This window comes from Copadichromis virginalis, linkage group LG23 (assembly GCF_057382275.1).
Source record: "Copadichromis virginalis isolate Kocher_CV1m ecotype Utaka linkage group LG23, C_Virginalis_male_GT1.1, whole genome shotgun sequence".
Classification (NCBI taxonomy): domain Eukaryota; kingdom Metazoa; phylum Chordata; class Actinopteri; order Cichliformes; family Cichlidae; genus Copadichromis; species Copadichromis virginalis.
The window spans coordinates 1,387,102-1,399,932 of NC_140639.1; the positions used below are offsets into that span (position 1 = coordinate 1,387,102).

At 49.3% G+C, this 12,831-nt stretch overlaps 1 protein-coding gene across 2 annotated transcripts in view; it reads right to left on the reverse strand.

The window, feature by feature from the left end:
* Positions 1–2,630: 2,630 nt before the first annotated feature.
* insrb (insulin receptor b) overlaps positions 2,631–12,831 on the reverse strand; it is a 71,579-nt gene continuing 61,378 nt past the window's right edge. For both annotated transcript variants that reach the window (XM_085447848.1, XM_085447849.1), the window contains 18 exons: positions 12,572–12,716; positions 11,844–12,058; positions 11,626–11,752; positions 11,254–11,504; positions 10,018–10,185; positions 9,746–9,944; positions 8,526–8,658; positions 8,283–8,436; positions 8,018–8,166; positions 6,349–6,505; positions 6,159–6,255; positions 6,011–6,078; positions 5,689–5,918; positions 5,190–5,300; positions 4,103–4,265; positions 3,887–4,016; positions 3,665–3,799; positions 2,631–3,585 (listed from right to left, as the gene is read on the reverse strand). In XM_085447848.1, the coding sequence (XP_085303974.1) occupies positions 3,231–3,585; positions 3,665–3,799; positions 3,887–4,016; positions 4,103–4,265; positions 5,190–5,300; positions 5,689–5,918; positions 6,011–6,078; positions 6,159–6,255; positions 6,349–6,505; positions 8,018–8,166; positions 8,283–8,436; positions 8,526–8,658; positions 9,746–9,944; positions 10,018–10,185; positions 11,254–11,504; positions 11,626–11,752; positions 11,844–12,058; positions 12,572–12,716 (2,987 nt within the window). In that variant the 3' untranslated portion in view covers positions 2,631–3,230. The remainder of the gene's footprint in view (positions 3,586–3,664; positions 3,800–3,886; positions 4,017–4,102; positions 4,266–5,189; positions 5,301–5,688; positions 5,919–6,010; positions 6,079–6,158; positions 6,256–6,348; positions 6,506–8,017; positions 8,167–8,282; positions 8,437–8,525; positions 8,659–9,745; positions 9,945–10,017; positions 10,186–11,253; positions 11,505–11,625; positions 11,753–11,843; positions 12,059–12,571; positions 12,717–12,831) is intronic.

The window sequence follows — 12,831 nt, forward strand, 5'->3', positions numbered from 1 at the left end:
ACGGAGACAGTTCGACGCGCCGAAGAAGATAAAGCAGCGTGAGGTCCACGGCTGAGCTCGGTCAGCCTTGGCTGCGTGAAGGCAATCACAGATATGAACAGAGTCACGATATTATTGGTTTTTCTTGTCAGTGTCACGTTCTCTGATATCAGAGCCGCTTTGCGCACAGCCCAGAGGCCCGGTGAGCGCGGAGAAGGGGACCAGTAAAGCTACGGTGCTGCTTCCAGTGACCGTGGGAAGCTTTGTGTGAAGAAATGTTCATGAAACGTGCAGAGGAGAGGGGCGATGAGTGCTCTTAAAAACGCGACGCGCGGGCTTGAACATAAGATGTGAGAGTCTATAAGAGCACGCCACGGACGCAAGACGGCAACCTGGGAACCCATCCATGACTCAGGCTCCGCAGACCGATTCCTCCGTGTGCACTGAGGTAGACTCCGGCCAAACACACAGACGACAATCATCACTAACTAATTAACTAACGAGCACTCCTGCCGCTCACCACCGCCGACTCCATCTCTACAGCTGACCAGCCTGCAGCACTTACTCCACCCTCAGCGGCTCTAAACATGCTGACGGTGTTCTTGTTCACAGGATGATGATCATAAGAAAATGTTCAGAGCTGCAGATGTGCAGGAACACGCGACTTGCACGAACACGCGACGTGCCGACTCTGAGCGGCTTTTGGCTGCGCGATCGGATCGTGATGCAGTTGGAATATTTCACAACGCACACGCAGCTGATGTTAGTCTGCTTTTATCTTTCCAAACAAACTACCACCGGCCCGCGGCTTTCACTCCTCAGTATGATGAACTAAAAACAACTCCATCATTTCCGGCCCCCTTTTAGTGGCCACGGCGCAGACTCGGGCCGATCCGCGCTCTGTGTGATCGACGGTGTCTGCAGCAGAAACACCGCCTCCAAAAAATATGAGAAAGCAGTGAGTCGTCTGTGTGTGTGTTGAACTACAGCCAATAGATTTAGCCTGGAAGAGGCTCAGGGTTTGAGAAGGCACTGGTAAATATCTGGAGGCAGCTTCCCGGCGGTCTCTGACTCGACTCTCTGGGTTCTTGGTGAGAGAGCAACGCTTTGGCTGTGAGTCTGTTCAGTTTGGCACCCGCACTGCTCTGTGTGTTCAGGGGGAGAAGAAGATCCGCTGACTATCGGCTGATGCCTGAGGACCACAGAAGAGCGGCCGCGGGCTGGCCCGCTGCGAAACACCGGTGACCTTTGGGCTCTGGATGAAGGCGGGTCAGTGAAAGGTCAGCCGTAAGGACACTTGACTTGTTTTGAACTCTGGATCAGTGGACAGGAATGTTTTTGAATCATCATCAGGAGCAATTTGACAAGTTTCTGCTTGTGTGAATGTTCAGAAAAATCTGTCTGCCACCGTATGTGTTGAAGTCATCTATTAAGGAGGAAAATCAAAAAGCGAACGTCTGTCCCTGTGTGATAGTGTGAGCTCTGCCAACAGGCAGGAAAGGCTCGAGGGAACGAGGAGCTCCAACTCAACTGGAATGTCAGACCTGAGTGAAACAGCTGCTGCACACAGTCTGCAGTGATAGCAGGGAGAATAATGGGATTAGCAACCAACTGGCAGCCCCCCCTCCCTGTGCTCTCTCAAAAATACAGGGAGACTGCCCCCCCCTCCATCTGCAGGTGGAACTGTCCGTATGTCTCCTTCAGGCTTCGACCACAAAACCTGGAATTTTCCACCAGGCTAATCTTGAACATCAGCAGCAAACAGGACGCCTCGGGGAGACCAAGCACGGGTGGAGGGGCAACGCGTGACTCTGATAACCCCCTCCATCTAACGCAGAACGCCCCCCCCCTACCCAACCGCTGCTGTCAGTTCATGCTCCGCCTTTACTCCGAGCAGCACGGCGCCGTCTAACCTCGCCAGCAGCTGACACAGACGGGCAAACCGGAGAAACCACAAAAATAAATAAAAAAATGAAAACCGCAGGAACAAACACGTGGGAGCCTCAACGCCACCGAAGACACGAGAGACGGTGCACCCGGGCACGCCGACCTACAAACGCCTCATAAAGCTTCTTTCTCTCTCTTTTTGGTTGTTTTGTTTTTAGTTTATTTTCAAAGCTGTAGTGAAGTCTTGAACTATTGTGCACTTTGAGAGGAAAGAAATGCAGTCAGCTTACAGCATTTCCAGGTTTCCCATCCAGACAAAGACTAAGAGGGAGGCGGGAGGCCTAAGACACGGAGAGCACTGCCGGTAGGTTGGAGCGATTTCTGGGGCGATAAAAATAAGGAAGTAAAAAATGTGAATAATAAACCCGACGAAACAAAGAACAAGCAAAGCTCCTGATGGAAAATATTACAAACTATTTACAATGCCATCTATTTTATATATATATAAAATATTGGTAGGGAAATACCAATATTCCATATATATGTGTATTATATATACTCATATAATTCTATACCCACTAAAATATATGAAAGCAGCAGTTATTGGTCAGTCTGAGGGACTCTTTTTGTCCAATTCTTAACTGTTTAAATATCCTTCAGCCTTGAGGACACAAAAAGAAACGTTTGAAGCAAATAAATTAAAAGTTGTCACCAAACACCCGACGAATCTGTCGTTTGGAATTCTGCAGAAGCAAAACAAACAAACAAACAAACAAACAACAAAAACATTCCTCTAGGAATAGATGTTTGTTCTACCATCAAGTCTTTGCAAGTCATCCCACTGATTAAGTCATTGTTCAAAAAGGACAAGTAGTGTAGACACTTTGTTTACAGGCCACGTACACAAAGGCCACTATCTGAGTAAAAAGAGGGAAACAAAATAAAAAAGCACAGAATCGTGGAAATGCGGATCGGTGGGAGAGGAGGAGGGGCGAGTCTCGAGGAGGTCGAGCACGAGCAGCCTTCTTGGTTGTCTAAGGTTTGTTGTGTTCACAGTTTTCTGTTTTTTCCCCGTTTCCATCACAAGGAGTCGTGGAAACGCGGCGTTAGTGACGAGCGATGGTTTTCTAGTCTGATGTCTTACACCACGTTTGCATCATCTTGCCTGTGTTCTGGAGCCACGGGGAAGAAAATAAAAAGTCCTGAGATTTGTGTCTCTTTTTTTGTTTTTTGAAGGGCTTCTCTGAAGAATAAGAAAATCACCATCATCGAAAATGATGAGAGGAACACGAAGGAGACAGAAAAATAGATCGGAAAGGGGAAAAGGGAAAGCTTCAAAGAGTTCTTTGAGGAAACGGGAAGTGTTAGGAAGGGCTGGATCTGGGCAATGATAAAATTCTTCCATTTTTCTTGCCACCGTTCATGTGTGTGTAGGGGACGTGCTCCTCATAGTTCCCCCTCAGGGCCACCGAGGGCCCGCTGTCCCTGGATAAGCTCTCCTCTCTCTGGGAGTAAGAAGAAGGGTCCAGGGGGATGCTTTCCATGTTGTCCAGGTCTAGGTCAAACTCCTCCGTCTCGGGGACTTTGTTTTCATCACTGTAGAAGAAGGAGACCTCCTGGAAAGACGGGTCCAGGTCGTCCCGCAGCATCTCGATGATCTCGAGGAACGTCGGACGCATCTTGGGATTGTACTGCCAGCACATCTGCATGAGGCTGTGCCTGGGAAGAGGGATGAAGAAAGGCCAATTTAGTCTTGTGTAACGTGGACGGCAGTTTTCCCAGCTCCGCATCTACTCACATCCTCTCAGGGCAGTTCTCCGGTCGATCCAGGAATCCTCCTTCCATGACGAACTTCAGCACCTGCTCGTTGGACAAACCCTGGTAAGGCTGCTCGGCCAGCGTGCTGATCTCCCACAGCACAACACCGAACGACCTGCAGATGTACAAACGCACAAACAAACGAGATCAGGCCGAATGACGTGCGGCTGTACGGTAGGCCACTGTGTGAGCTGTGACTCACCAGCAGTCAGAGTGGGCGGTGAAGACTCCGTCCTTCAGGGACTCGGGTGCCATCCACCGGACAGGAAGCAGGCCCTTCCCTCCTTTACGGTAGTAGTCCGTCTCATAGATGTCTCGTGTCATACCAAAGTCTGAGAGGAAGAGCGACGGAGACAAAGGTTAAGACAACACCTCCAACTACGCGGCGGTATCGACAACACCAAACACGTTCTGGTACCTCCGATCTTGACGGTGAAGTCCTCCGCCACCATGCAGTTCCTGGCTGCGAGGTCTCTGTGGACAAACTTTTTAGCGTTGAGGTAGGCCATGCCGTCGGCGATTTCTGCAGCCATCTGGAGCATGTCTTTCAGAGTCGGCGGTGGGGAACCAGACGGGTTGTTCTACAAACCACAAACAGGTTAGACCCACTCACAGCTTCCCGCAGGTAACGCTGTGCTGGACATCTGCTGAAATACTCGGGCGTAGTTTTCAGTCACGTGACCGACTCGCTACGCTGGCGAGCTAAATGTTACTGCACGACTACTTGGATCATCTACCCGTGGAGGGGAAATGAAGACAGCGATCCATATTCTGCCCCAATACCACAGCTACTGTCTGGCATTTTAGTTAAACTCAAAGATGTTCGTAGGATTGGTGGAGTGCAAAGGTGGGGTGGCTGGAGCTCAGGAGGTAGCCTAAACCATACCCATCCCTACTGCCAACTGGAAGGTTGGTGGCTCGATTCCCAGTCTGCATGCCCAATATCTCTGGGATACTCTCCGATCCATCGGCGTGTGAATGTTAGCTAGAACACACTTTAGCTTAGAAAAAAGATCCTGTATGAATGGGCGACTGAGGCATGTTGTATAAAAGAGTAGAAAAGCACTACATAAGAACCAGTCCGTGTACTGTTCAGGTTACTTGGAGCAGGAGCAGGTGAGTCTATCGTTTACTGATCACCATCTTCATTACTGAGCCTTAGCAGAGGAATCTTAGCTAAAATCATAACACGTGCAACTTCTTTTCACCTGAAATTTTATGAACAACCATTAGGCGAACCAAATGGCTGTAGGCTTTACTGCACGTCCCAAATCATCAACACTGCTGGTGCATGGGCCCATCGGTCTGAGTGACTCGCTATACACAGGTGGAAAAACCCAGAGTTTGTAGAGCCCTAGTTTGCTTAATTTTCAGCAAACAGGCTTCAGGGAGTGCATCCATATGTAAATAATACAGGTATTAAACCACATGAGTGATGTTTGGGGGCGGGGCTTACATACCAGAGTGTGTAAATAGGTGGGAGCACACTAATCAGGACTACATACCTCAGAGTCTGGCCTGAGACTCCGCAGGTAGCTTTTCAGGTCCCCGTGGGTCATCAGCTCCATCACTACCAGGGTGGGCTGACCTTTGGACACCACGCCGAGCAGACGCACCTGCAAACAATTCATCGTGTTAAAACGGCGCGCTCAACTCTAGCAGTAGACTTTGTAGCCAAAATTTCAATTTAATGACTAGAAATGATAAAGCTACACCTCAATCTGATTTTTACAGCTGACGTTTTAACCTTTGGCAGTTAAACTAGTGATCAGCCGGCTCTGTAGGTCCACAGTAACAGTTACAACATTTGTTTGTAGAGTCAAACTGTGCGTGAACACGGCAGCGCCGGCAAAACAAGACACGACTGTGAGTCAGACGTGTGCCGCCGCTTTCAGCGAGACGACGGGAAAGCTGTAATTTAGTGTAATTGACGAGCAGCTGCTCCGGTGTCCTCTCGGCGTGCCGTGACGCTGTCTGAGGGTTTAACGGTTTAAAGAGTCATACCACGTGGTGACAGCTGAAAGCCTTCATGACGGAGGCTTCGTTGAGGAACTCGATCCTCTCTCGCAGGCTGGCCGATTCGTTGACCGTCTTGACGGCCACGCGCGTCTCCGGATCGCCTTTGACGATGTCTTTGGCGACTCCTTCGTACACCATGCCGAAGGAGCCCTGACCGAGCTCTCTGAGCAGTGCGATCTTCTCCCGGGGCACCTCCCACTCATCAGGAACGTACACTACACAACACAGGTGCAAATGACCGTTTTGACAGAGCGAACTGAGGGAACAAATCATCGTATGACGGAAAAAACAACTATTTCATTCTTACTGTCACCAGCGCTGAAGTACTCGGGGTTTGGAGAGGTGATGAGATCTCCTAAGGGGCCTTCGGTTTGCCTGTAACACGACCACACAGAGTCACTAAGAGTCACTGGAGTTTATGGCTGTAATGGGCAGCCTGCTGGTTAAAGACTAACCTTTTTTTGAAGTACACAAACGCTCCACCTCCCGCGAGTAGCAGCAGGATGAAGCAGATGACGGGACCCATGACAATCCAAATCAAACCTTGATCAGCTGCAACAGATAACAGAGCGGTCACGAGACAGTAAATTTGGCACATCTTCCACTTTTCTGTTAAGTTCAGAAGTCCGACTCTTAGAGTCTTACGGTTGGGCATGAAGAAGTAAATCATCTCAGTAAAGGAGCCGTTTCCTGCCAGCGAGGTGGCGCGAACCCTCACGCTGTAGTTTCCAGGCTGAACAAGGGAAAGCTTGGTGCCACCGAGCTTCTGATAGGCCGGCCGTGACACACAGGTCGTGTGAACCTGGGCCCAAAAGGAAAAGAGAGAAAACCCATGTTATTCTAAAAGTTTGCTTAAATAAGTAACGGAAGAGACTTTCAGGACAAACAGGTCCGGATATTTCCAGGTTACTTTTACACACATGTGGCACAGCAGGAAATACTACAGTTCAGATGTGTTTACATTACTTCAAATACTCAGGTGCCAGGGTAGAGCGTGCAGGACGCAGCACACGCATGATGCTCACTCGCTGCTCTATTCCCACCCAATCAAAAGTGACCAAAGTATTTTTGCTGAGCCAATTACTCTTAACCCCTGACTGGGTGGACAGCCCACACTCCACCCCGTCTTCTCATGCTGCTGTGAAGCGAACCTTCACCTCACAGAATGACCTGCTCGAGCTCGTGTCTCTTATTTTGAAGGGCCAACGCTTAAACGTTCTTGCTGCTGTTTGTTGGGCTCGTTGGTTTGCAGTATAAAGGGCCTCGAGGGGAGTGCTGCTGTGATTTGGTGCAAACCTGAATGTTGTGCTGAAGTGAGAAGAACAACCAGAGCTTTTTGTGCTCAGGGTCCGACCAAATCACTGCATACACTCACACGAAGGAGCGATTTTTTAAAGTGGATGCTGTTGAATTAAAATGTATCCAAAGAGCTGACATAAGACTGTAATCTAAAAATTGGCCTGTAGCCCTTCGATAGAAGTGAAAAGCTGGGCTCGTTTGACTCTGTGTTAAGGACGCTTAAGGTTGGCTGATGCGCGACTGCACTGTCGCAGTTGAAGTCCGTTCCACTGAAAGCAGCAGGAAGTGATCGCTGCAGTGATAAATGCATCCAGCCTTCATAACTGTGTTGTAACATTCTCAGCGTTGTCATCGATGTGAGCCTCCAACGCGCCCCAAACATCATTTTAAATGAATCCACATCGGTCTGGGCCACGGGCGGTTTTTCAGCGCAGCGAGATGTCGCGTGAGACGAGTCCATCGCTGCCACTGCATACTAGTCTTCCATCCTGCCTCTGTCACTATGGTAACAGATCTGCTACTGGCTCCTGGGGTCAGGCGGTGCAGCAATGAATAGTAATGAGAGATGAATTCACACATTTAGAGCAAGTAAACAACAAGACTTGGACGCGCCGTCACAGACGAGACCTTATGCACGCAAACGTTCCCAGAATTTCATCCACAAACGAACGCGTCCGACAGCGTCGACACGCAGCACCAGGAGGCTGTAAACAAATATTTCCTTGTCCCCTTCTATAATGAACAGACACAAATTGGGTGTTTACAGGAAGCCTTTCCTTCCCGGCCTGCCTCGCCTCCCTGGAGTCTACCCAGATCACTCCTTGTCTTCTCACCTGCGTCTACTTTTCCTTCTGTGCATGTCCTTCCAGCAGAGTGAATCGGGATCATTTCTGCTGGCTGTTTTCCCACATCACCTCTGTGCCCTTTGGTTTTGAAAAACAAAGGACCCCGAGTCCTCCCACTAACATTTTCCAGGCCCAGCGCTCTCTAAGGTTTGCCAGTGGTTCATACTGACCTCTGAGTCTCCGACCTTTTTGTAGAAGACCTCGTACAGGATGATGAGCCCATTAGGGTTGATGGGTGGATTCCACTTAATCAACACATAGGGAGGCTCGCCTTGCACAATCTCGTGGGTCACGGGCTCTGGGATGTCGTCTGCTTTCTCTGCAGGTGTCAGACAGAGAAAAGCACTTCACAGTGAGGCGCAGCCGATTTTATCTCCAGAATCTGATATTCGGTGCACCAGCAGCCTATTTGCACACGCGTGTGCCCGTTCTTACCCTCAGGCATAGTTCGGGCACTGATATAAGTAGCCATGCTGCAGCGTTTGGGATCTGTCGGATCGTTGCAGGCTATGATCTCTATCTTATAACTGGTAAAGTGTTGCAGGTTGGAGATGACCGTCGACTCCTTTGAGAACACCTTTTGTTCCACCTGAGCAGAAAGGAAAAGAGATTGAACTTCGACTGCAACTCGAAATAAAGTGAAGGGAAAAGATGTGGTAAACATAAAACGCTCGATACCTTGGATTCCTCTTGATCCTCGCCATCGGGGGCGATTGTGCCTGAATCCAACTGCAGATTGGGAACTGTAGTAAGGAAGAGAGGAGGCTGGGTGGCATTAGCAACTCCCACCGAGCGGCGCCGCCGGGATGGTCTGCAGAAGTAAAAGTTAGAATAGGATATGAGTGAGTGACAGAGCGCGGACCTGCAAAGTCGTCAAGTTTCATGTGCATCAAGTGTTTGCAGATGACAGATGGTGTTTTGTGGAAGCAAGCCAGACCTCTGCTCGCACTAACCTTTCCTGTGTGTCTAACTTCATGACATTTATGCACAAACACCATCCTAGGAGACATACTGACTCTCACCACTAGGTGGTGCCAGGCCATCCAGATGGATCTGAGTGCGAGCCACCATCCCAGCTAACAGGCCTTGAGCTCAAACCAAATCAAGACACAGATGTTTCACCTGATGTGCAATGAAAGGCAGATTTACTGCGTATGAACTGTTGAAGAGACGAACCCGAGTGCTGCATTTAGGACCGAGTGAAAGCAGAAAAAAAACGGGAGCTCGTGTCTGTTTGCGTGACAAAATAAGAAAAGCGTGAGCCGCTTCTGGTGTCCTGCACTGTATGGAGCTGACCTTGGCCAGCTCAGAAGCAGGAGTTCAAAATGAGGCTGATGTGCGCACGGCTGTGTGTGTGCGTGTCTCCAAATGGCAGTCTGCATGACTGCGCTCCTGACCGGCATGAATGATAATGGGCACAGTGATCACCCCCCCAGGGAAGCAGAGGCAGAGACTGTGGGTGTTTGTGTGTCCGAGAACAAGGTAGGGGCACCAGGGCCCAGACACTGCACCTCCCGCTGCAAGCCCCCAACGGTGGGTGACCAGCACAAAAACAAGTGTCTATAAAAACCACACACAGTGGTGGAGGACACAGAATTGGCACAGAGACTCACACCAAGGCTGAGTGATCTGGTTTAACTCCGGTCACGAAGAGAAACAAACGAGACAAGAAGCTCCTTTTGGTGCTTCGCTCGGTGTGAAGCTGAACTCACACCAAAAGAATTTGTTACATTTCTGCAAAACTCGAGGGCATTAAGCGGCTCCAGGAACACGAATTAAACCTTTAATTTAGGTGCTGGGGTGCGTCTCTATTTAAGTTTTCATTTAGCATGTGGGTAAACGATGCAGCCAAGGCATCGTCGCATGTTCAGATGCTGGGAATGAACCTGCTCTCGTACCTGCTCTCAAAGACTTCGTTGTGCAGGTAGTTCTCGAAGGTCTTGCGGTACTCTATCTCCTCCTGCTCCTTCTTTAGCTGGCTGTCCGTCTTGGGGCAGGCGCAGCACCTGCCGCCCGAGGTGGGCTCATCTGTTTGGTTCCACTTGTGCTCATCCTCGCTGTCCAGGTGGGTCGGGATGCGAGACGGCACTTTCATTCCTGGACGGGAAAACACAGCAGTCAGGGAAAGCCCCTCAAATGACTGAAGAGGGCGAACCATTTAAACTGCAACCTTGTAAGCAGTAGTCGAATTTGTACAGGTCGCTGTCCTCCGCCTGCTTTCGACAGACCACCCGGTAGTGGGTGATGTTGCCATTGGGACTGGTGGGCGGTTTCCACTTCAGGATGATCTGAGAGGAGGAGTTGGAGGAGGAGATGGGGTCCAGAGGAACAGAGGGTTCTGACGGGGACAGAGAACAAAATGTAAGTGCATCAAAAGGACTTTAGCTCCGTCAGACTAGAGTCTAGAGGCACCATTCCATCCTTCTTCTTTTTACCTTGTTTGGAAAATAAAATAGGTCCAACGATTTATTAAATATGCAAACATCCATGGAAACACCAAACATAACAGTTTGCACAATTCTAACGAGCTTAAAAGTCGATATTTGTTTAAACACGTTTATTCCTCAGCACAGTGCAGTCCACCCTCCACTGAGACCAGATGGATCAGCTGAAGGGACAGATGCATCTTCCTGCGTCGCAGCCTTCCCAGATTATTGTCCTGTTTCTTGACTTTTAGATGCTGCTCATGTGCTGTAAACAGTTTGTCTTCCTTCTCCTTTGTTCTTCTATTTTCCTCACTTTTTTAAAGGATAAGCTGCATGCCGTGAAGCTTTTGGCTAATAGCTCTTTTGGAATCAGTTTGAGGTTCACACAGATTATTTTCTGCCTATCAGGCGGCTTATGTTTGGCTTTTTTTACAGATTCAACTAAAGAAATGTGTTTTTGCTGCAGGTAACAGTGTGTCTACAGGCACAACTGAAAAGCGGCTCTTTGCTAAGTCGTCTGGTTCATCCCTCAAGTTTGGTTCCTTTTATGTTCCAATGATTCCTGGTTCATGGTCAGTGTTAAGAGGTTTAAACAAATAAAAATGATCAGGGACAAACACTGCACAAACTTTCAGAGAGCCTGCTCAAGAGCACTTTAAAAAGTTACAATAAAGTCGAGCAACTTGGAAACAAAATATAAAGAAATGAGTGCTGACAGTAGTATGAGGGCAACACCCCCCCTCATCAAGGAAGGTTCATCCAAACGTGAGCAAGGTCCCAAAGTTGTTTCAGTTTAAGCCCAAATGGCTTCTTAATACATCCCATCATATAAAACAATTAACAACAGTTGGAGTGTTTACAAAAAGCCCCCCAACAGAAGTCCAGAGTAGTTTTACACAATCACTTAGAAAACGTCAGATGTTCTACAGTCATTGAAGTATCCATCAAACACAAACGTCGGTGTTCATGGCGTTACTCACTGGAAGCATCCGTCTGAACGTAGATGATCTCGGTCTTGGCTCCGTGGACTTGGTGCTCATCAGACGCAGACAGCTGCGTTTTGACCATGATGGCGTACTGGGTCCAGGGCTTCAACGGTCGGATCAGGTACCCCGGGTCGTCTGCCTTCTTTCCCTCCGTGGAACGAGGCGGCGGATCGACATCAGCAATCACCCAGCTGTTAGAGCCGCAGGCGTCCTGTCCATCAAACTCGGTGACGTTCTTATACGGCCTGTTGCACATGGAACGAAAACGTCCCAACATTGTTAGGCATCCGTGTGTCAGACAGACTGAAGAGTAAAGTGTTGGCTTTTGTGTGTCCTCGTCTGTACACGAAGCAATGATTTACTTACGCCTCTTTGTAGAGAACCATGAATCCCAGCAGGTCCCTAAAGTCTGCTGGCCAGAATGGCTCCCACCTCAGTATAATCATATTCGACTTGGTCTTTATCAAAGTGAAGTTCAGCAGCTTCGTCTCACCTAAAGGACCAAACACAATAATCACGTTCACGTTAGTTTTTGGTCAGAGCAATCCCAAAAACAAGGCAGTCCCGTATTCTGGTGCTCTTACAGGAAGCTTGCTCCCCGTTGTTGCGTAAAGCGATGTCGTTCTTTTGGTTTCGATCCCGGGTTCCAGTCACCGTCTCCATCTTTCGGATTTCAGACATGCAAAGCTTAGAGTTGTAGTGGAAGAATGTGCGACCACGCAGGATGGTTAGGTTGTGCTTGGACCAATCCCAAAGCTCACGGAGGTTCTGGTTGTCCAGCGCATAGAAGGCATAGGCCCTGAAAGAGATCGGACATCAGAAAAATCAATCACTCACAGCGAGGAGACGAGAGGAGGGGGGAGGAGACAAGAGGAGAGGAGACGAGAAGAGAGGAGAGGAGACAAGAGGAGACGAGAGGAGAGGAGACGAGAAGAGAGGACACGAGAAGAGACGAGACGAGAGGAGACGAGAGGACACAAGAGGAGAGGAGACAAGAGGAGAGGAGAGGAGACGAGAGGGGAGGAGACAAGAGGAGAGGAGACGAGACGAGAGGAGAGGAGACGAGAGGAGACGAGACGAGAGGAGACGAGACGAGAGGAGACGAGACGAGAGGAGACGAGAGGACACAAGAGGAGAGGAGACAAGAGGAGAGGAGAGGAGACGAGAGGGGAGGAGACAAGAGGAGAGGAGACGAGAAGAGAGGAGAGGAGACAAGAGGAGACGAGAGGAGAGGAGAGGAGACGAGAGGAGACGAGACGAGAGGAGACGAGAGGACACAAGAGGAGAGGAGACAAGAGGAGAGGAGACTTACTCTGCCTCGAGCTGCTCCCCCCTGATGACACGCAGTTTGCGGAGGAATGAGAGGGAGACCAGGGCGTAAGCTCTGCGGATGGTCAGGTAGCCTGTGATCTCTTCAATCTGACCCAAACTCGCCTCCAATTCGGCTGCTATGTTATCTATAAAGACGACAGTTCATCACATAAACAGCTACCAGCTGATGAGAGCAGACAGAGGTCAGGTACATACAGATAAAGGCTCAAAAAGTTTTAACAAAGGGGGGAAAGTCAAGAA